Source organism: Anolis carolinensis, chromosome 1 (assembly GCF_035594765.1).
Source record: "Anolis carolinensis isolate JA03-04 chromosome 1, rAnoCar3.1.pri, whole genome shotgun sequence".
In the NCBI taxonomy this organism is placed as follows: domain Eukaryota; kingdom Metazoa; phylum Chordata; class Lepidosauria; order Squamata; family Dactyloidae; genus Anolis; species Anolis carolinensis.
In genome coordinates this window covers 911,551-927,091 of record NC_085841.1, presented here as the reverse complement: position 1 = coordinate 927,091, position 15,541 = coordinate 911,551, and the positions used below count along the sequence as shown (strand labels likewise).

The following is a 15,541-nucleotide window of genomic DNA, read 5'->3' as shown; positions in this document are numbered from 1 at the left end:
GAAAACACAGTCCAAGCCCTCATGGCAGATGTCCATTGCATCTCTGTTTCTAAACCTCCAGATCTTCTGCTGCTGGACAGCTCTTACTATCAGGAAGTTCTTTCTAATGTTTACGTGGAATCCCTCTCCTGGAGTTTGAATCTGTTGCTCCTGATTCCCAGCAAAGGGAACTAATGGGATCTCCTGTATTTATACAAGACCGAATATTTTCTAATGGTAAGAGCTGGTTGGCAGTGGAATATGTGCCGGGCTGTGGTGCAGCTAGTTAGTAGCCAGATGCAAAAAATCACTACTGACCGAGAGGTCATGAGATCGAAGCCTGGGTCGGATTGAGCTCCCGACCATTTAATAACCTAGCTCGCTGTTGACTTAATAATAATAATAATAATAATAATATAACTTCATTTTTGTATCCCGCCTCCATCTCCCTGAAGGGACTCGGGACAGCTAACATGAGGCCAAGCCCAAACAATTACAATAAAACAACATTAAAATACAAACCAGGCACACAACAGCATCCCATAGGGTGCCCGTACAATAACAAAACAAAACAAAACATGGGAACAATGGCACAATAAAACAAAGTGTCAAAACAGTACAAAGTTTAAAATGCCAACAAGCTGGGCCAAAGTACAAGGCACGAGGCTAGTAAGCAGATCTAAGTAGCTTGAAAGACAGTTGCATCTGTCGAGTAGAAAATGTAGGTATCGCTTTATGCGGGGAGGCTAATTTAACTAATTTATGACACCATAAAAACTTCCAGCAGCATGCGGAAAGGAATGAGGAAGTACTCCATCAAGGACTCGGTGTCACAAGTGGACAGCTCCCCCTGTGGCCAGAATCGAGCATACAGTCATGAAGCCGGAAGCTGGAAAATGTTAAATTGCCTCTGCGTCTCTGTCTGTATGTTGTATGTCTAATGGCATTGAATGTTTGCCATGTATATGTGCATTGTGATCTGTCTCTTTGAGTGAAAAAGAAGGGCAGAATATAAATACTGTAAATAAATAAATATGCTTCTGCCTAACAATCTGATGTTCTCATCCTCCGGAGGCTTTTAAGCAGAGGCTGGATGGCCATCTGTTCGAAGGGTTTGGATTGTGTCTTCCTGCATGGCAGCCTTTTGGGGTCTCTTCCAACAAGGATTCTATCTGCAATCATCTGGGCTTTCACATGGACGCCTAAAAACCTCAATGGTAAACAAAGGGTGCAGCAGGGGCAATGATGGGTTTCTAGATTTAACGTGGCACATGCCAGGACCCATCTGTGGCTTCCTTGCACCATCCAAATGTGCACCTGTTTTGCTCCCGAAAGTGTTGCACATGGATTTGTAGAGACCTGGCGCATGTTGCTCCTGCCAGGGAAGAACGCATCGCTCCTTTTCCGTGTTCAGGTGGAATCCCTTTGAAGCACAGCGCTGTGCATGAGGCATGGCTCCCAGGGACATGTGCCTTTGCTTGCGCTTCTCTTTGAACTGAGGTCTGATGCAGCCGTGGCTGGAAGGAAACACTCGGATCTGGAAAACGGTGGAGAACATAGAAATAAGGAGGTTGTGGTGAGGAGAGCAAATTCATATTAATTATCCTGTAGCCCACCTCGAGCCCTGAGTCCCCTTTGGGGCGAGAAGGGTGGGGGGCCGGGCTGTGGCGCAGCTGGCTAGTAACCAGCTGCTATAAATCACTACTGACCGAGAGGTCATGAGTTCGAAGCCCGGGTCGGGTTAAGCCTCCGACCATTAATAGTCCCGGCTTGCTGTTGACCTATGCAGCCCCAAAAGACAGTTGCACCTGTCAATTAGGAAAATTTAGGGACGCTTTATGCGGGGAGGCTAATTTACAACACCATAAAACTGCCAGCAAAACACGAGGAAAGGAATGAGGAAGTACAGCCACTACTGGACGGTGAAGCAACAGCTCCCCCTGTGGCCGGAATCGTGAAGCTGGAAAAATGTTAAAAATGCCTCTGAGTCTGTCCAATGTATGTTGTTTGTCTGTTGGCATTGAATGTTTGCCATATATGTGTTCATTGTAATCCGCCCTGAGTCCCTTTCGGGGTGAGAAAGAAGGGCGGAATATAAATACTGTAAATAAATAAAGGGTGGAATAGAAATTCTGTAAATAAAATAAATAATAAATCTTGAAGCTTTACTCTTCGACCGTTATAATCCGTGGAGTACCTACTTGGCGCTCAGGAAACTAAAGGTTGGACCACACTGATCTAGACCAACCTCCTGCCATAAGGGAATACACGGCGAAGGCAAACATTTAGTGCCATTAGACATATGACATATAGACGGACACAGAAGCAATTTAACATTTTCCAGCTTCCTGCTTCATAAGAGTATGCTCGATTCCGGCCACAGGGGGAGCTGATGCTTCATCATCCACTGTGACGCCAAGTCCTTGATGGAGTACTTCCTCATCTTCTGCATGCATGCTGCTGGACGATTTTTATGGTGGTGTAAATAAGTTAAATTAGCCTCCCCACATAAGCGGTACCTAAATTTCCTACTTGATAGATGCAACTATCTTTCGGGTTGCTTAGGCTATTTTAATGGTTGGATGCTTACTCCGACGCGGGCTGGCTTCGAACTCATGACCATTTCGTCAGTAGTGATTTATTGCAGCTGGCTATGAACCAGCTGCACAGGCAAGAGGCCACTATAACTAGAAATGCAATCCAATAATATAAACTATAAAACAGTGATTAAACCAAAATATAATCCATGTGTTACCAACACACATACATTCATAGAAAGTAAAACTCTATATTCAGAGTTTGTGAGTCCAATGCCCACCAGTTCATGTTCCACATGGAGGACTGTATAAGTCACTAATTTGTGAGTCCAAATTTAAACGTCCAAGTAAGTGAATCCTTTTATGAAATCCAATGTTTTAAACAAGTCCAAGGTTAGTCACCATCCACGACCGGTTTCGACTGTGTAGTCTTCCTCAGGTGGTGGTTATGCAGGTATGGAGAACCTAGAGTAGTCAATTTCGTTCTTCGAGTATATAATTTCAATGTGTCATTATCAATGACGGAGTGGACCTACAGGGAATACATACGAGTGGCTAGAAACACTTGTACAGGATAAAAATACAAAGTATAATAATATACAAAGTATATTACAAAGTATAACAATATACAAAGTATAATACAAAGTATAATCATATACAAAGTATAATACAAAGTATAATACAAAGTATAATCATATACAAAGTATAGTAAAAGCATTGAAGACAGGAGCATGTATACTCACATAAACTCTCCTGGGTGGTTTAATCACTGTTTTATAGTTTATATTACTGGATTACATTTCTAGTTATAGTGACCTCTTGCCTGTGCATTTCAGGGAATCCTTTCTTTGTATTACTACGAACCAGCTGCGCCACAGCCCGGCCCTATGGCCATAATAATAATAATAATAATAATAATAATAATAATAATAAGAAGAAGAAGAAGAAGAAGAAGAAGAAGAAGAAGAAGAAGAAGAAGAAGAAGTAGTTTATTTATATCCCGCCTCCATCTCCCCCGAAGGGGACTAGGGGCAGCTTACAGCAAAATCAAAATACAAGCAATGATACAATATAAAACATCAAAGGACAAAAACAAAAACCAATAAAAAATATACACAATAAGTTAAAAAACACAACACAAAATTAAAACATCAGGTTAAAAACAGTGAGGTTGCAATAGTGGATAAGCAAAGTGTACGGTGCACATTATGGGTAACAAATTCATAAATAGATAAAGTGCATTATATGGCCGTTTCTTAAAAACTTAAAGCAGTAAGAAAGGTAAACACACCTGTTTCGGCAGGCTTTTGAGTTCTGTTATTGATGTTTTAAAAGGTGCTTTTAGGATGTTTTTAAGTTGTTTTTTAAAGATGTTTTTAAGATGTTTTTAAATTGTTGATTTTAGCCGGTTCTTGTAAGCCACCCCGAGCTCTAGGGGAGTGGCGGCATATAAGTTTGAAAATAAATAAATAAATAAAATAAAACAATTTATTTTCAAAATGTTAAAGTAAAATATTTTTCCAGTAAGAAGAGCAAGGAGCAACAAAAATGAATTGCGGGTTGGACCACACTGGTCTAGATGACCCTTGGAGGTCCCTTCCACATCCATGATTGTGTTTCTCTTGGTTTTTATACCTTTTTTGGACATCTTTTTCCTTTGAGGGTATTTTTCCTGCCTCTTTTCTTCACTTTTGTGGCCTCAGGTGGTTTTATTTGACTTTTTCTTCCTTCATCTCTGACGCAGGTATCTTATCGTCCCATTGAAAGCAAACTTTGGCCCTCCAGGTGTTTTGGACTTCAGCTCCCACAATTCCTAACAGCCTACCGGCTGTTAGGAATTGTGGGAGCTGAAGTCCAAAACACCTGGAGGGCCAAAGTTTGCCCAAGCCTGCCTTCAGGAAGGATATAGCGACAGCCACTTTCTCAGCTTTTCCTTTTATTGCCTTCGTAGAATCATAGAGTAATAATCTTCCTTCCTCTCTGCTTCCTCCTTGTTATTATTATAATCGGGATCTGAACGATGTTCCCTGCAATAGCAGTGTGGGAGTGTTGTTTTGTTCTTATTTTTTCCCTTCGCATCCTTTGCCAGGATTCCAATAAAGCAGCATTGTGGGATTTGGGTTGTTTTGCAGGAGCCCATAATGCAGCTATAGAGCAGTGCCAGCCCAGAGAATACGGAGAGGTCTCGGCCACCGCTGGGTTTCCTCTATGAGACTATTGCCGTCCCACTTCACTGCCCTTTCCTTCCCCATTTTCATAGGGGAGGAGACATAGGGAGCCACAAAACAACCCCAAAAGTGTGGGGAAGGGGCAGCAGTTCTTATGCATCTCCATCTCAAACTGTCATATTCCGCAGTGGATGGCATAGTGGCATGCCTAGCAGTTGGTGGTGATTAGAATATATACCTTCGTTACTTCGGTTTGGATGGGAATATTTTAATAAATCAAACGCAGAAATAATCCTTAGAATGTGCTCTTTCACTACAACTATTCACTTTTCCACATCATCACCAGACAATTGGATACATTTCTGCCAACGATGAATAAGTTTTCTTTTCAAGGAAGAAGTCGACACTCTGTTTCCGCAACCGACGTCTCACAGTCTCTATCGTGCACAGATCTTCCAGTAGCCAAGCAAAGCAAAAATGTGACCCACATGTTCTTCTGGAATGTTGATGATGCTTGAAATTTCTCTCTGAGGGATACAACGATCGTCCTGAACCCATCTGTCAACCTTTTGCTTGTGAAACTCGGTGGTTGCTGTCACAAGACATCCAACTCTTTGTTTGTCACGCAAGTCAGATAGGAGCCGCCGGTGGCCTAGGGGATTAAAGCCTCGTGACTTGAAGGTTGGGTTGCTGACCTGAAGGCTGCCAGGTTCTAATCCCACCCGGGGAGAGCGCGGATGAGCTCCCTCTATCAGCTCCAGCTCCATGCAGGGACATGAGAGAAGCCTCCCATAAGGATGGTAAAACATCAAAACATCCGGGCATCCCCTGGGCAATGTCCTTGCAGACGGCCAATTCTCTCACTCCAGAAGCAACTCAGGTTGCTCCTGACATGAAAATAAAAAACACAAGTCAGATGTTCCCACCTCAACATCTTTGAACTTACTCGCCCAACGACGCACAGGACTCACATCAACACATTCACCATAAACAGCTTGCATTCTCTGATGAATCTCCTTTGGGGGGACACCTTCTGCTGTCAAGGATTCAGTGACTACATGTTGCTTAAGTCGCATTGACCAACCATCTGCGCAGGGATCCATACTTCGCACTTTAACAACACAACCATTCAATGCTAAGGCTTCCTGCCAAATGGAACTGTACAGAAGAGTCTCCTGAACAAGCCAGGACCTGCCGCAGACCAGGACTGCCATCTGATGAGGAGTTACGAAGGTGGAGGCATTACTTTTCATTCAACCCTCGTCTAATGCTTGACAGTCTGGTGATTGTTTATATTGTTATTGAACACCACTACCCACACACCTAATTAAAAAAGGATTTTTAGTTAGGGATTTTGTAGTTTTCCAAGGGTAACAAGACAGAATGAGATATAGTGGCGGTCTCTCTTTTGCATCAAGCTCCCAGGCCTCCCTATTGTGAGAGGCTGCATTTTGTAGGACATTTTTTGATCCCTTCCCTAGATGACCCCTTACCCAGAATCTTGTTTTTTCCTAAAATTGTTCATAGAACACACTGTTTGACATATGGCTTGATAATTAACTAAGACAGAATGCAAAGTTAAGTTATAGAAGTAACTGTGGTCAACTAATGTTAACAGTTATGACATTTGGCTTACCTGCTAGTACTCACATGATGTTTTCCTAATCTAACGATTAATGTCAGTTGCCTATTATTTACATGATGTGGAGGATGGATGTTTCACCTGATGTCATAGGTAGTGATTAATATAAGTTGAGGACAACTGTGTACCTGATTATTAATGATTATGTAAATAGTAGGCAAGTTGGAGACAACTGTGCATGCTTGTAAAATACTATAATTGGAGGTCCCACCTCAACAGGAAGGTGTGGCAGTTCCTTTACTCAGCGTGAGCTGACAACTGTCACCTACTATTCTGCAAATAGTAAAAGTGCTGAAATCCAAATCTGCTATCCGTCTTTTCCTTTTTGCTGCACCCAGATGAACTGACAGGCAGATTTTCCCAACACCATCACCCCCAGATCTCTCCCCCTCTTCTATAAACTATATTTTATTCCACTCTCATTCCTACAAATCCATTAAAACATGTTCCATTTTTACTTCTGGGTCAGAAAACATTAACCTTCGCCTGACCTAAGCCAAGAAGCAAATTCCAGTTATTGTTTTGCACTGAGAAATGACCCCAGGCGTGGCTTCAGACAAAGGAGACTTTATCTGGTTGGTCTGGGAAAAAGACATACGGTAATCATGCTTAGACATCAAAAGTCAACGCTTATATTTATCAATTCCTTGTTGTATAATTTTATCCTTTCATATAATGTATCTCTTTTCTGTTGTAGCCCAGCTTGCACTTGAGCTGTCAGGGGAGCTTGAAGTTGGGCCTGTTCAGACTGAGGTTGTCCCTGCTCCTGATTCTGTGATTGTTCCTGCTCCTGACTTGTCAAAGGACTCTGGGTTTGGGCCTGAAATTCCTATGCAGCTAGAGTTGGGGGAAACTGCTGTCCCGGGCCAGCCAGAGTTTAGTTTGGAGGATTCTGGGAACAGACACACAATGGTTTCAAGCTGGCAGCTTGAACGGCATTCCTAGAAGGAGTCATGGTTGGGCCTTCCTTTGTCAGATGGGCATTCAAGTGAGGATTCTAGTTGTGATAAGGCTAATGAGCTTGACAGAAAGAAATTGATATATCAGCAGAGAAGAGAAAGAGAGGTTTCCAGGGGAAGTAAGAGACTGTTATTGAGAAAGAATGATGAACAGACTTCCCACGGGAAGAGGCCTTGAGTTTACCCTTAAGAAGAGCTGCTTCTGTGAAAGATTCAGAGGTGGTAACTTTGCTTATCGAGAGAGAGATCCCTGTTTCAAGAATCCTGTTCCATGTTCCTATGGACTTCCGTGTCAAGTTATGCTGCCTTGTGTCTTGAGTTTTGTTCCAGTCTTTGTTCTTGCTCTTGGGGATTTTTGGATTATCCAGTCATTGTTCTTGTAAGTTTGCAGTTTGGATTTCCTGCTCCAGTTAAGATCCTGTCTTGTGTTCCAGCATTGATCCTGTGCCTTGGACTAATTCTGATACCTTGTTGGGACTAATTTGATATCCTGATTGGACTCTGTTCTTTTGTGTGACTTTCATGGACTCTTGCTTCAAGATTTCCAAGTATTTTGTACTTTGTGGACTTAAGCCTTATTTTATTGACTTTGAACTCTGATTTGCTATTGCTTGCATAATCTTCAATAAACTGCCTGCTTATATTCTGGGGCTCCAGTGTGGTTTTGAGGTGCCTCTGCATCCTAGGGGTGCAACAATTCCCAACCTTCTTCTCAGCAACTCCTCAACTGAGTCTTTCGTCTCCTTAGTTCCACAAAGGAAGGCATAGTTGACTATTCCTCAGTCTGTTCTTGTGTTTGGCCAGCAAGCTGAGTAGTTCCTTCTGGGTGTATACGAGAGAGGTGCTCTTCCTGGCTGGGCTCTAGTTCAACAGCTGAGTCCTCACTCAGTGAACCCTCATCCATGCTATCCATGACTAGTGATGATTGGGAAGAAGTCCTCAGTTTGTCATCTTGGCCTGGTTAAAAACACTTCTTCTTCAAAAGGAAATCTCAGATGAATATCGCTTGTTCTGTCACAGGCTGGGCCTGTAGCTATTGTCTTTGTATAGGACGTATACTTTATGCCCAGCGGGAAGCTAGGGCGCCTCAAAGAGAGGTTCTTGAGGGTTTTCCCGAAAAGGATAGTCCTTTGAGTCTTTGAGATAACAAAGTCTTTATTATAGAACAAATAATAAATCTTCAAGGAGTCAAATAACACTTCAAGGTTTCCTTAATAAACTGTTGGCCTTTTCCGTCTTGTCCCTAGGGGACAGACAATTGGCTTTGGATAACAGTGCTTTCTCTATAAGAAGGAAACCCCCTTATAACCTCTCCCAGGCTGTCTATTATATGGGCCTAGCTGATGTGGGACCCACTACCGATTCCAAATGCGTCTGGGTATCGGGTAGACCTACCAACCAAGGCTTGCAGATGTTTCAGCTGGGGTTGCGTGGATCTGTGGTGCAGTTCCCTCTCCGGGGTTTCTTTGGAAACTTTAGGGCTGTTTCCCTCAGGAGCTGTGAGGCTGAGGGGCTGTGAACTCTTAGCCAGAACCTTTGGGACCTTTCCCCTGGAATTTCTGTTTCTGATTCCTCAGATGTTCTATATCCCCGGATGTTCTTGAGATATGAAGCTTTTCTACGGGATGAGCTGGTCTACGTCCTATAGCTTAGCTTCCTTAAGTGAGACTGACTTAAATATGGCTCCTTCCCTCCAGAGCCCTGAACAAGGGGCGGAACCAAACTTAATTATGATGGACAGGCGGCCTGCCCTATGACTGCAAACATTAGCAGAAAGAAAATAAAGTTGGAGCTTTTGGTACAGCCATACCAGCACATTGCTTGAAGAATATGCAGCGGTTATGGACCTATTAGTTGGCAAGTACATACAATGGAAGGTCCACTGACTTTGAAAACCATGATATCACCTTCAAATTAGAATTTCAGCCTCATCTCGTTGATGTCACCAAGGTACCTAAAGAACTACAAGATACAATTGAGCTCTCAGTAGATGGCATTTTACAAGCCCTTACTCTGCACATCCTCATCCATGCTATCCATGACACCCACCCCTCACCCACACACCCTTTTTCTCCTCATGCCCGGAAGCACAGAAGCAGCAGAAGCCTCGTTGTCGTTATCGTGAGAACTCTCTTTAATGAGGAACAGAAAACGCACGGCAGGTGCTAAAAACAGCCATTACAAGACTATTCCAACATGTAACAAGGGGAGGGGGAGGCTGCGCTCCGAAGCCGAGTCCTCCTCTGCGGTCCTGGGAGCCGAGGACTCCGTCGCGCCGGGGCCACCTGGCCTCACACACCTACGGGAACCAACTAGTGGGGGGAGGAGGTGCACAAGAAACAGCTCACATTTTCACACTACGTCAGAGGGAGACCCGGTGGGCAGGGGGTCGGTCCGGAATGGGGTGGGGGTAGGGGCGGGCTCCTTTGGCCAGAGTCGGGGAGGGGCAGCAAGGGGTTAGCACCATCATGTTGGAAGGAGATGGGGGGCTTGGAGAACCAGAGCATGCTGGGGGGCAGCATCCCCATGGGCATTCTCTGTCTTTGCTCCCGGAATCACAGAATCATGGTACGGAAAGAGGCACCCAAAGGCCATCTAGACCAAGCTCCAGCCAGTGCAGGAGAGGGACTCTGTCTCACTACAATACTGGAGGTAAAGGTGGAAGATCGGCTTTACCGCAACCCATCCCTGGCAACAAACATGCACAGAGAAAGGTGGGATGCTGTGGTGCTGGAAACGTGGTCTTCAGTCCTCTGCCCTCCTCAGACCTTAACCTTGGTTTCTACAGGCTATATCTGCAAGGACCAGCATCTGGGGCAAAGAGGGCATGGCTGAAGGGTCACAGTAGCCTGTCTCCCACTCTTGACCCCACACACACACTGCTGAGACTGACCCACTGGCCGTGTCCTGGGACTCTGTGGCTTCAGAAAGGGCAGGGAGCGGAGGGTCTTTGGGGTGCCCTCGTGCCTGGCGCTCCAAGAAAGGGTCAGAGAACGAAACCCTGGCCCTGAGAGGAGGCTGGCCAAGGAGAAGAAAGAGAAGGAAGGAAGAGGAAGAGCTCTTGCTCCCAGTCACCTCCTACTATAACCATTAGGCAACCATCCCAACTTCCCACAGCTGAACAGAGATGCAGGGGGTGGGGGTGAGGGAGGGGACACCCTCTCAGCTTTGCCGTCCTTCAAGTAGGAATATCGAGGCCGCTGGGAGGAAGGGGTGGAAGAAACCCACAGCGAGCCCCATGAGGGAGAGGACGAGGGAGAAGATGGGGAGGGAGTGGGGGGCAGCTCTTCTGGCAAAACTCAGCGGAAACCCCTCCATCCATCCATCCATCCATCCACGCAGCATGGCCGGCTAAGGCGGGCATTGCTTGGAAGTGGGTGGGGGGTGAGTGGGGTGCCCGTCCCCTCTGCCCTGGGCCTCCTCATCTTCTATCCTACTGCTAGCCACACAAACCATCATATTTCGGTAATTCTTTTTGTTTCCCACGTGATGCACAAACAAGTCAAATGTCACTGATCCAAAAAAAACCCAACGTGCAAAACAGAAAGGAACCAGCACAGATAGGCCCCCTCGGCCCAGCCCCCTCCCCAGGCCGGCCTCCCTCGCCCCGCAGCATTTGGGGAGTGGGAGCCCCCCACTCTCTGCTGGAAAGAGGCAGGGGGCCGTCCCTCATTCCCTCCCGCCTCAGCGCCCCCCTGCGTTCATTGCAGCCGTGTTGGGCTGAGGAGGGGGCTCCGGCCCACCCTCTCATCCTCACTCCTGGGGAGGGTCCTCTGGGCATTGGGCGCCTGCCGGTTGTTGTTGGGTGGCTCCGGTGGAGGAAGGCACGGCCGCCTCGAGCGCACAGGGTGCGGGGCGTGAGTGGGCGGGTGGGTGGGCAGCCGGGCAAAGTGGGGGCGGTGATGACCGTGTCCTTAGTTGGGGGACAAGTCTTCGGGGCAGCTACCAAATGCCGCTAGACCTGCCTCCGGGGGGAGCGAGAATCCGGGCCGAAGCTCGCTTTGGAACATGGTCATCGATTTGAGAACCTGCAGTGAGAGAAAAGAGAGGAAAAGAGAATGGATGGGTCAGACGGGAGGCTGTCGAGGGGTGGCCTATCAGCCTTTGTCCACTCCCTGAGAAGGAAGACCCCAAACACAGGGACTCAGAGCCGCCCTCCCCACGTAAGAGGCCCAGAAATGGTTTGAAGCCTTGAAGCTTGAGCAAATAACAACAAAGTAGGGAGGGGGACATTGAGGAGGAGCAGAAAAAGGAGGCAGGGAAGCATGCAAAAGAGCGGAGAGGGGTGCAACACTGCAGTGTGGGTCCCAGTATCCTTTGCCTGGGACATGGTGCAAAGAACCCAACTGGAGGAGGAGGAGGAGGCTGCCTTTCTATAGCTCTTGAGGGTGGCCTCCTCTTGACTAGCTCTTGAGTAAAGGAAATCAGTCTGGTTGTCACTGGAACATCACTGGAAGATCATGGACAACTCACATGGGGGAAGGCAATGGCAAGCCAAAGGCTGTTCTGAGAAAATCCCAATAAGAAAAACTACCAGAGGGTTGCCATAGGTCACAGGTAACTCAAAGACACATAATAAGCACAAAATTTGAATGAACAAACTGAGGGAGGAAAGGAAGGTAGAACCTTCCCACTTTGGCTCCATGGAGCACCTCAGCATACATGGTACAGGTATTGAAGAGGATCCCCTGTCATTCGTATCCACACTACAGGAGCAGATTCCCCACCATTGTTTTCTGTCCAAATTAGTTGCACCCCATTTTGCAGGACAGGAGTCATCCTAAATCTAGTACAGAAATAGACACACAGTGAAACACATCAAACTGCAAGGAGACCAACAAGCACTGAGGCACCAATACAAGAGGCAAAAGTTGTTACCTGCTGTTAACACTGCTGTTATGTAAATAGCAGCTCCCCTCAGAAGTCACACATTGGCAATAATGAACAATGTGTGAATGTATTGTTTTTTGTGTACTTTGAAATTTGTACTTAGTTTAAAGCTAGCTGACAGTGTGTGTGTCTGTAATGCAGCATGTAATCCAGTAAGCCAGTAATGTAAGAGTTAACTGCATAGAGTAGAGATTTATGGCTAGAGGGAAACAGTGAAAGATTTCCGGTAAGGAACAGGACATTCGTCATACATTGGAATGTGGGAGGAGACAGTGCTTCCCATGTGGTGGTGAACAAGGCCGGATGCACAAATGCTAAGCTCTGGCAAAACTGTGTAAATATTGTACAAACTGCAATAAAGTATAAAGCCGCTGGTTTCAGCTGACAGCTGGGAAGTCTGGATTTATTTCCATACAACTGAGCAGATTGCCAGATTGTCATTGTCGGAGGTAAATTGAGACAGGAAGTGATCAAGTCTCAATTTAACCATTTCCTAACACAATGTTGGTAATTGCAACCAAAACATACACGTGTTGTATATCACTCATGGACAAACTTTGGCACTCCCTCCAGGTGTTTTGGGCTTCACCTCCCACCATTCCTAACAGCCTCAGGCCCTTTCCTTTACCCCCTCAGCCGCTTAAGTGGCTGAGGGGGAAAAGGAAGGGGCTTGAAGTTGTTAGCAATGGTGGGAGTTGAAGTTCAAAACACCTGGAGGTCCTAAATTTGCCCATACTTGTTGTATATGCATGACTTATGCATATGTATGCCTACCAATAAATATAAAAAGAAAAGTTGTCTTCTTGGTGCACACAACAGTCCTATTTCTCAAGCTTTTGTCGATTCCTGCTGTGAGAAACCTCTACATTCATGTGAGTGTCTGGGAAGAAACAGGCCTGAAGAAGACGGCCTTCACGCAATGCATTAATAAGGGAGGACTTGGCAGCCGAGACGAGGAAATCAGAAAAATGCGAATGTGGCAAAACACATCCTCGAATAACGGGATGTTCCCTGAGTTATCTAGCCTGGAAACAAGTTCTGAGGTGATGGAACAACATGTTCATCTAACCTGGAGATAGCAACAGGCTATAAGAAGACAGGGATTGCCTGCATTCAGCGTGTCTCCTGAACCAAGGCAATGGAACGTCTGTAGATATGTTCAATGTGCTTCCTTTCTTAGTTTTTCCATATACCTCACAACCTCTGAGGATGCCTGCCATAGATGTGGCCAAAACGTCAGGAGATAATACTTCTGGAACATGGCCATACAGCCCGGAAAACACTTAACAACCCAATGTTACATGAATTGTGATTAAAAGCCAGATTTGGTCTTCCTGTTTCTCTTTGCTCACATCTCACTCTGGATCAAAAAGAACACCAGGTTCATAACACTGCCATTGGACCCACATCCCCAGGATAGCTCTAGCTGCCCATTTTCCTTCCCTTGCTTCCGGTCTCTTCCACATCCCATCTCCCTTCCTCAACTCTAGTCAAGACAAAGCCGCCCTCCGCCCCACCCGTTCACAGCTGCCAAAACCAAGCTGAAACAAGGGGAAGATGCAGCGCAGGCAGCTGGGGTTATTGGGGAAAGGATGCATCTGGCTGAGAAGGGGAGCACAGGGAAAGCGCATGAGAAGAGGGGCACAAAGGGGAGGAAGCTGCAAAGCTGTGGCAAGGAGACAGGGACGGCTAAAGCATGTGCTGTGGGGGAAGCGGTGAGAGGCGCGTGGGTCTGAGTGTGGGGCGTGGGAGAGGGGTCTGGGGCTCCCCCCTCCCCCGGTGTCCTCCCCCGAATCCCCGCTCCAGCCCTGCTCTTACCGGAAAGGCTGAAGCCGGACTCGTGGAGGTCCCTCATGCCCCCGTGTCTCGTGGCCGGCCGGGTGGGGGTGTCTGCAAGAGGCGTCCCCGTCTCTTTTTTCCCTGCGTGCACAACCACGGCCACGTCCCCCAGGTATGGGGTGCGGTCCACACTCTTAAGCTTTAAACTCTAATTCGGAAAATAAAAATACACAAAAATAAATACACAGGCCCCTTGACCTCCCCCCAAAAAATCTTCCTGTGAAATCTCTCACCTGCCCCCTGACACATGGGGAACGGGGAGACCCTAAATCTCTGGGGGATGTGTGGAAGAGCTGAGTAGATTGAGAGTAATGGACCCCTGCTCCCCAAACACAGGGGATGGGACTGCCATGGCTGCATAAGAATTTGGGCAGGGTCTACAACTCACCCAGGGCTTGGGGGTGAAGGGCTTCCTTCATTTTCTAGGTACTTATCATAGTGATGAATGAGCTTGGCAACTCCTTCCCCACAAAACCCTGCCGCTTGTGTCCTCAATGGGGAGGTGGCTGCCAACACAGCATTTTGGCGACGATGCGCAGCTGCAGGAAGGGGGGACCGGCTGGTTGAGGATGCAAGCGGCAGAGTTTTGTGGGGGAAGAGTTGCCAAGCTCATTTATCGCTATGATAAATGCCTAGATTTGAATGGCGACTATGTTGAGAAGTGGTATTTGGGTGTGGCTTTCAACTGCATATGGTAAATGTTTTCTCCTATACTTTGTTCATTTTTAATTCCAAAACGTAATCTACTTTCTGGATAACCCTCGTATATTCCCTTGGTTCTCCAACCCTATGTCAATGTCATACACACAGTACAGGAGAGGAAATTCAGCTGCTTATTTCCTGAAGGGTTTTTTTTTTCCAGAAATGGGGGACGGGGGCTGAAAAACCCAGGCTTGTGCGCACATGCAGCTTTAGGGCCACCATTACCTCTCTACAAAGAAGAAGTGGGCAATTGTCAGGGATTAGGGGGTTGCCCTGACTGGCTCCTGCGGACCATGCAGGAATGAATATGCTCCACTATATTTTCTAAAACAATTGTCTAATAAATGTCTCCCGGGCTGCATCAGGTGTATCTGGGCAATTTCACCTTTTTTCGGGTGGCTAGTAGATCTCTTTTTCAACAGTCAACATCCAGCTCGCTTGGGGCTAAAAATGGGCTGATGGAGAAATGGCAAAACAGCCCTACCCAGGACACTGGGAAGAAAGCAGAAAGTTCAATTTTCCCTTCTCCCAAAAAGCTTTGTAGCCCCATATAAGGCTCATGGGATATTCTTTCCCCAGTTCTGAGCTGGGATGGCTTTGTGAGGAGGGTCCAACTCAATGGGCAAAGGGGTCGAATTACAGTGCACTGAACCCCTAATTCCTGTCAACCCCACAGTGCCTCGCCCAAAGAAACGTCAAAGACTCCATTACCCGTAGCAACTTGCTTTCCATTACAACTGAAAACCAGTATTCTCCTGGTGTCTTCATATGAGGCTCCAGTGACCCCCAGTTCTTTTCCAGCTTCTCTCCCATGCAAGCCCCTTC

The 15,541-nt window shown here is 46.5% G+C and overlaps 1 protein-coding gene across 2 annotated transcripts in view; it reads right to left on the bottom strand.

Annotated features, from left to right (window-relative positions):
* Positions 1-9,395: 9,395 nt before the first annotated feature.
* dpysl5 (dihydropyrimidinase like 5) overlaps positions 9,396-15,541 on the bottom strand; it is a 63,921-nt gene continuing 57,775 nt past the window's right edge. Inside the window, exons 12-13 of one of the 2 annotated variants that reach the window (XM_003228175.4) lie at positions 13,994-14,162; positions 9,396-11,313 (exon numbers count right to left, since the gene is read on the bottom strand). In XM_003228175.4, coding sequence (XP_003228223.2) covers positions 11,228-11,313; positions 13,994-14,162 — 255 coding nt within the window. In that variant the 3' untranslated portion in view covers positions 9,396-11,227. The remainder of the gene's footprint in view (positions 11,314-13,993; positions 14,163-15,541) is intronic. The other variant, XM_008121746.3, reaches the window with a different exon arrangement.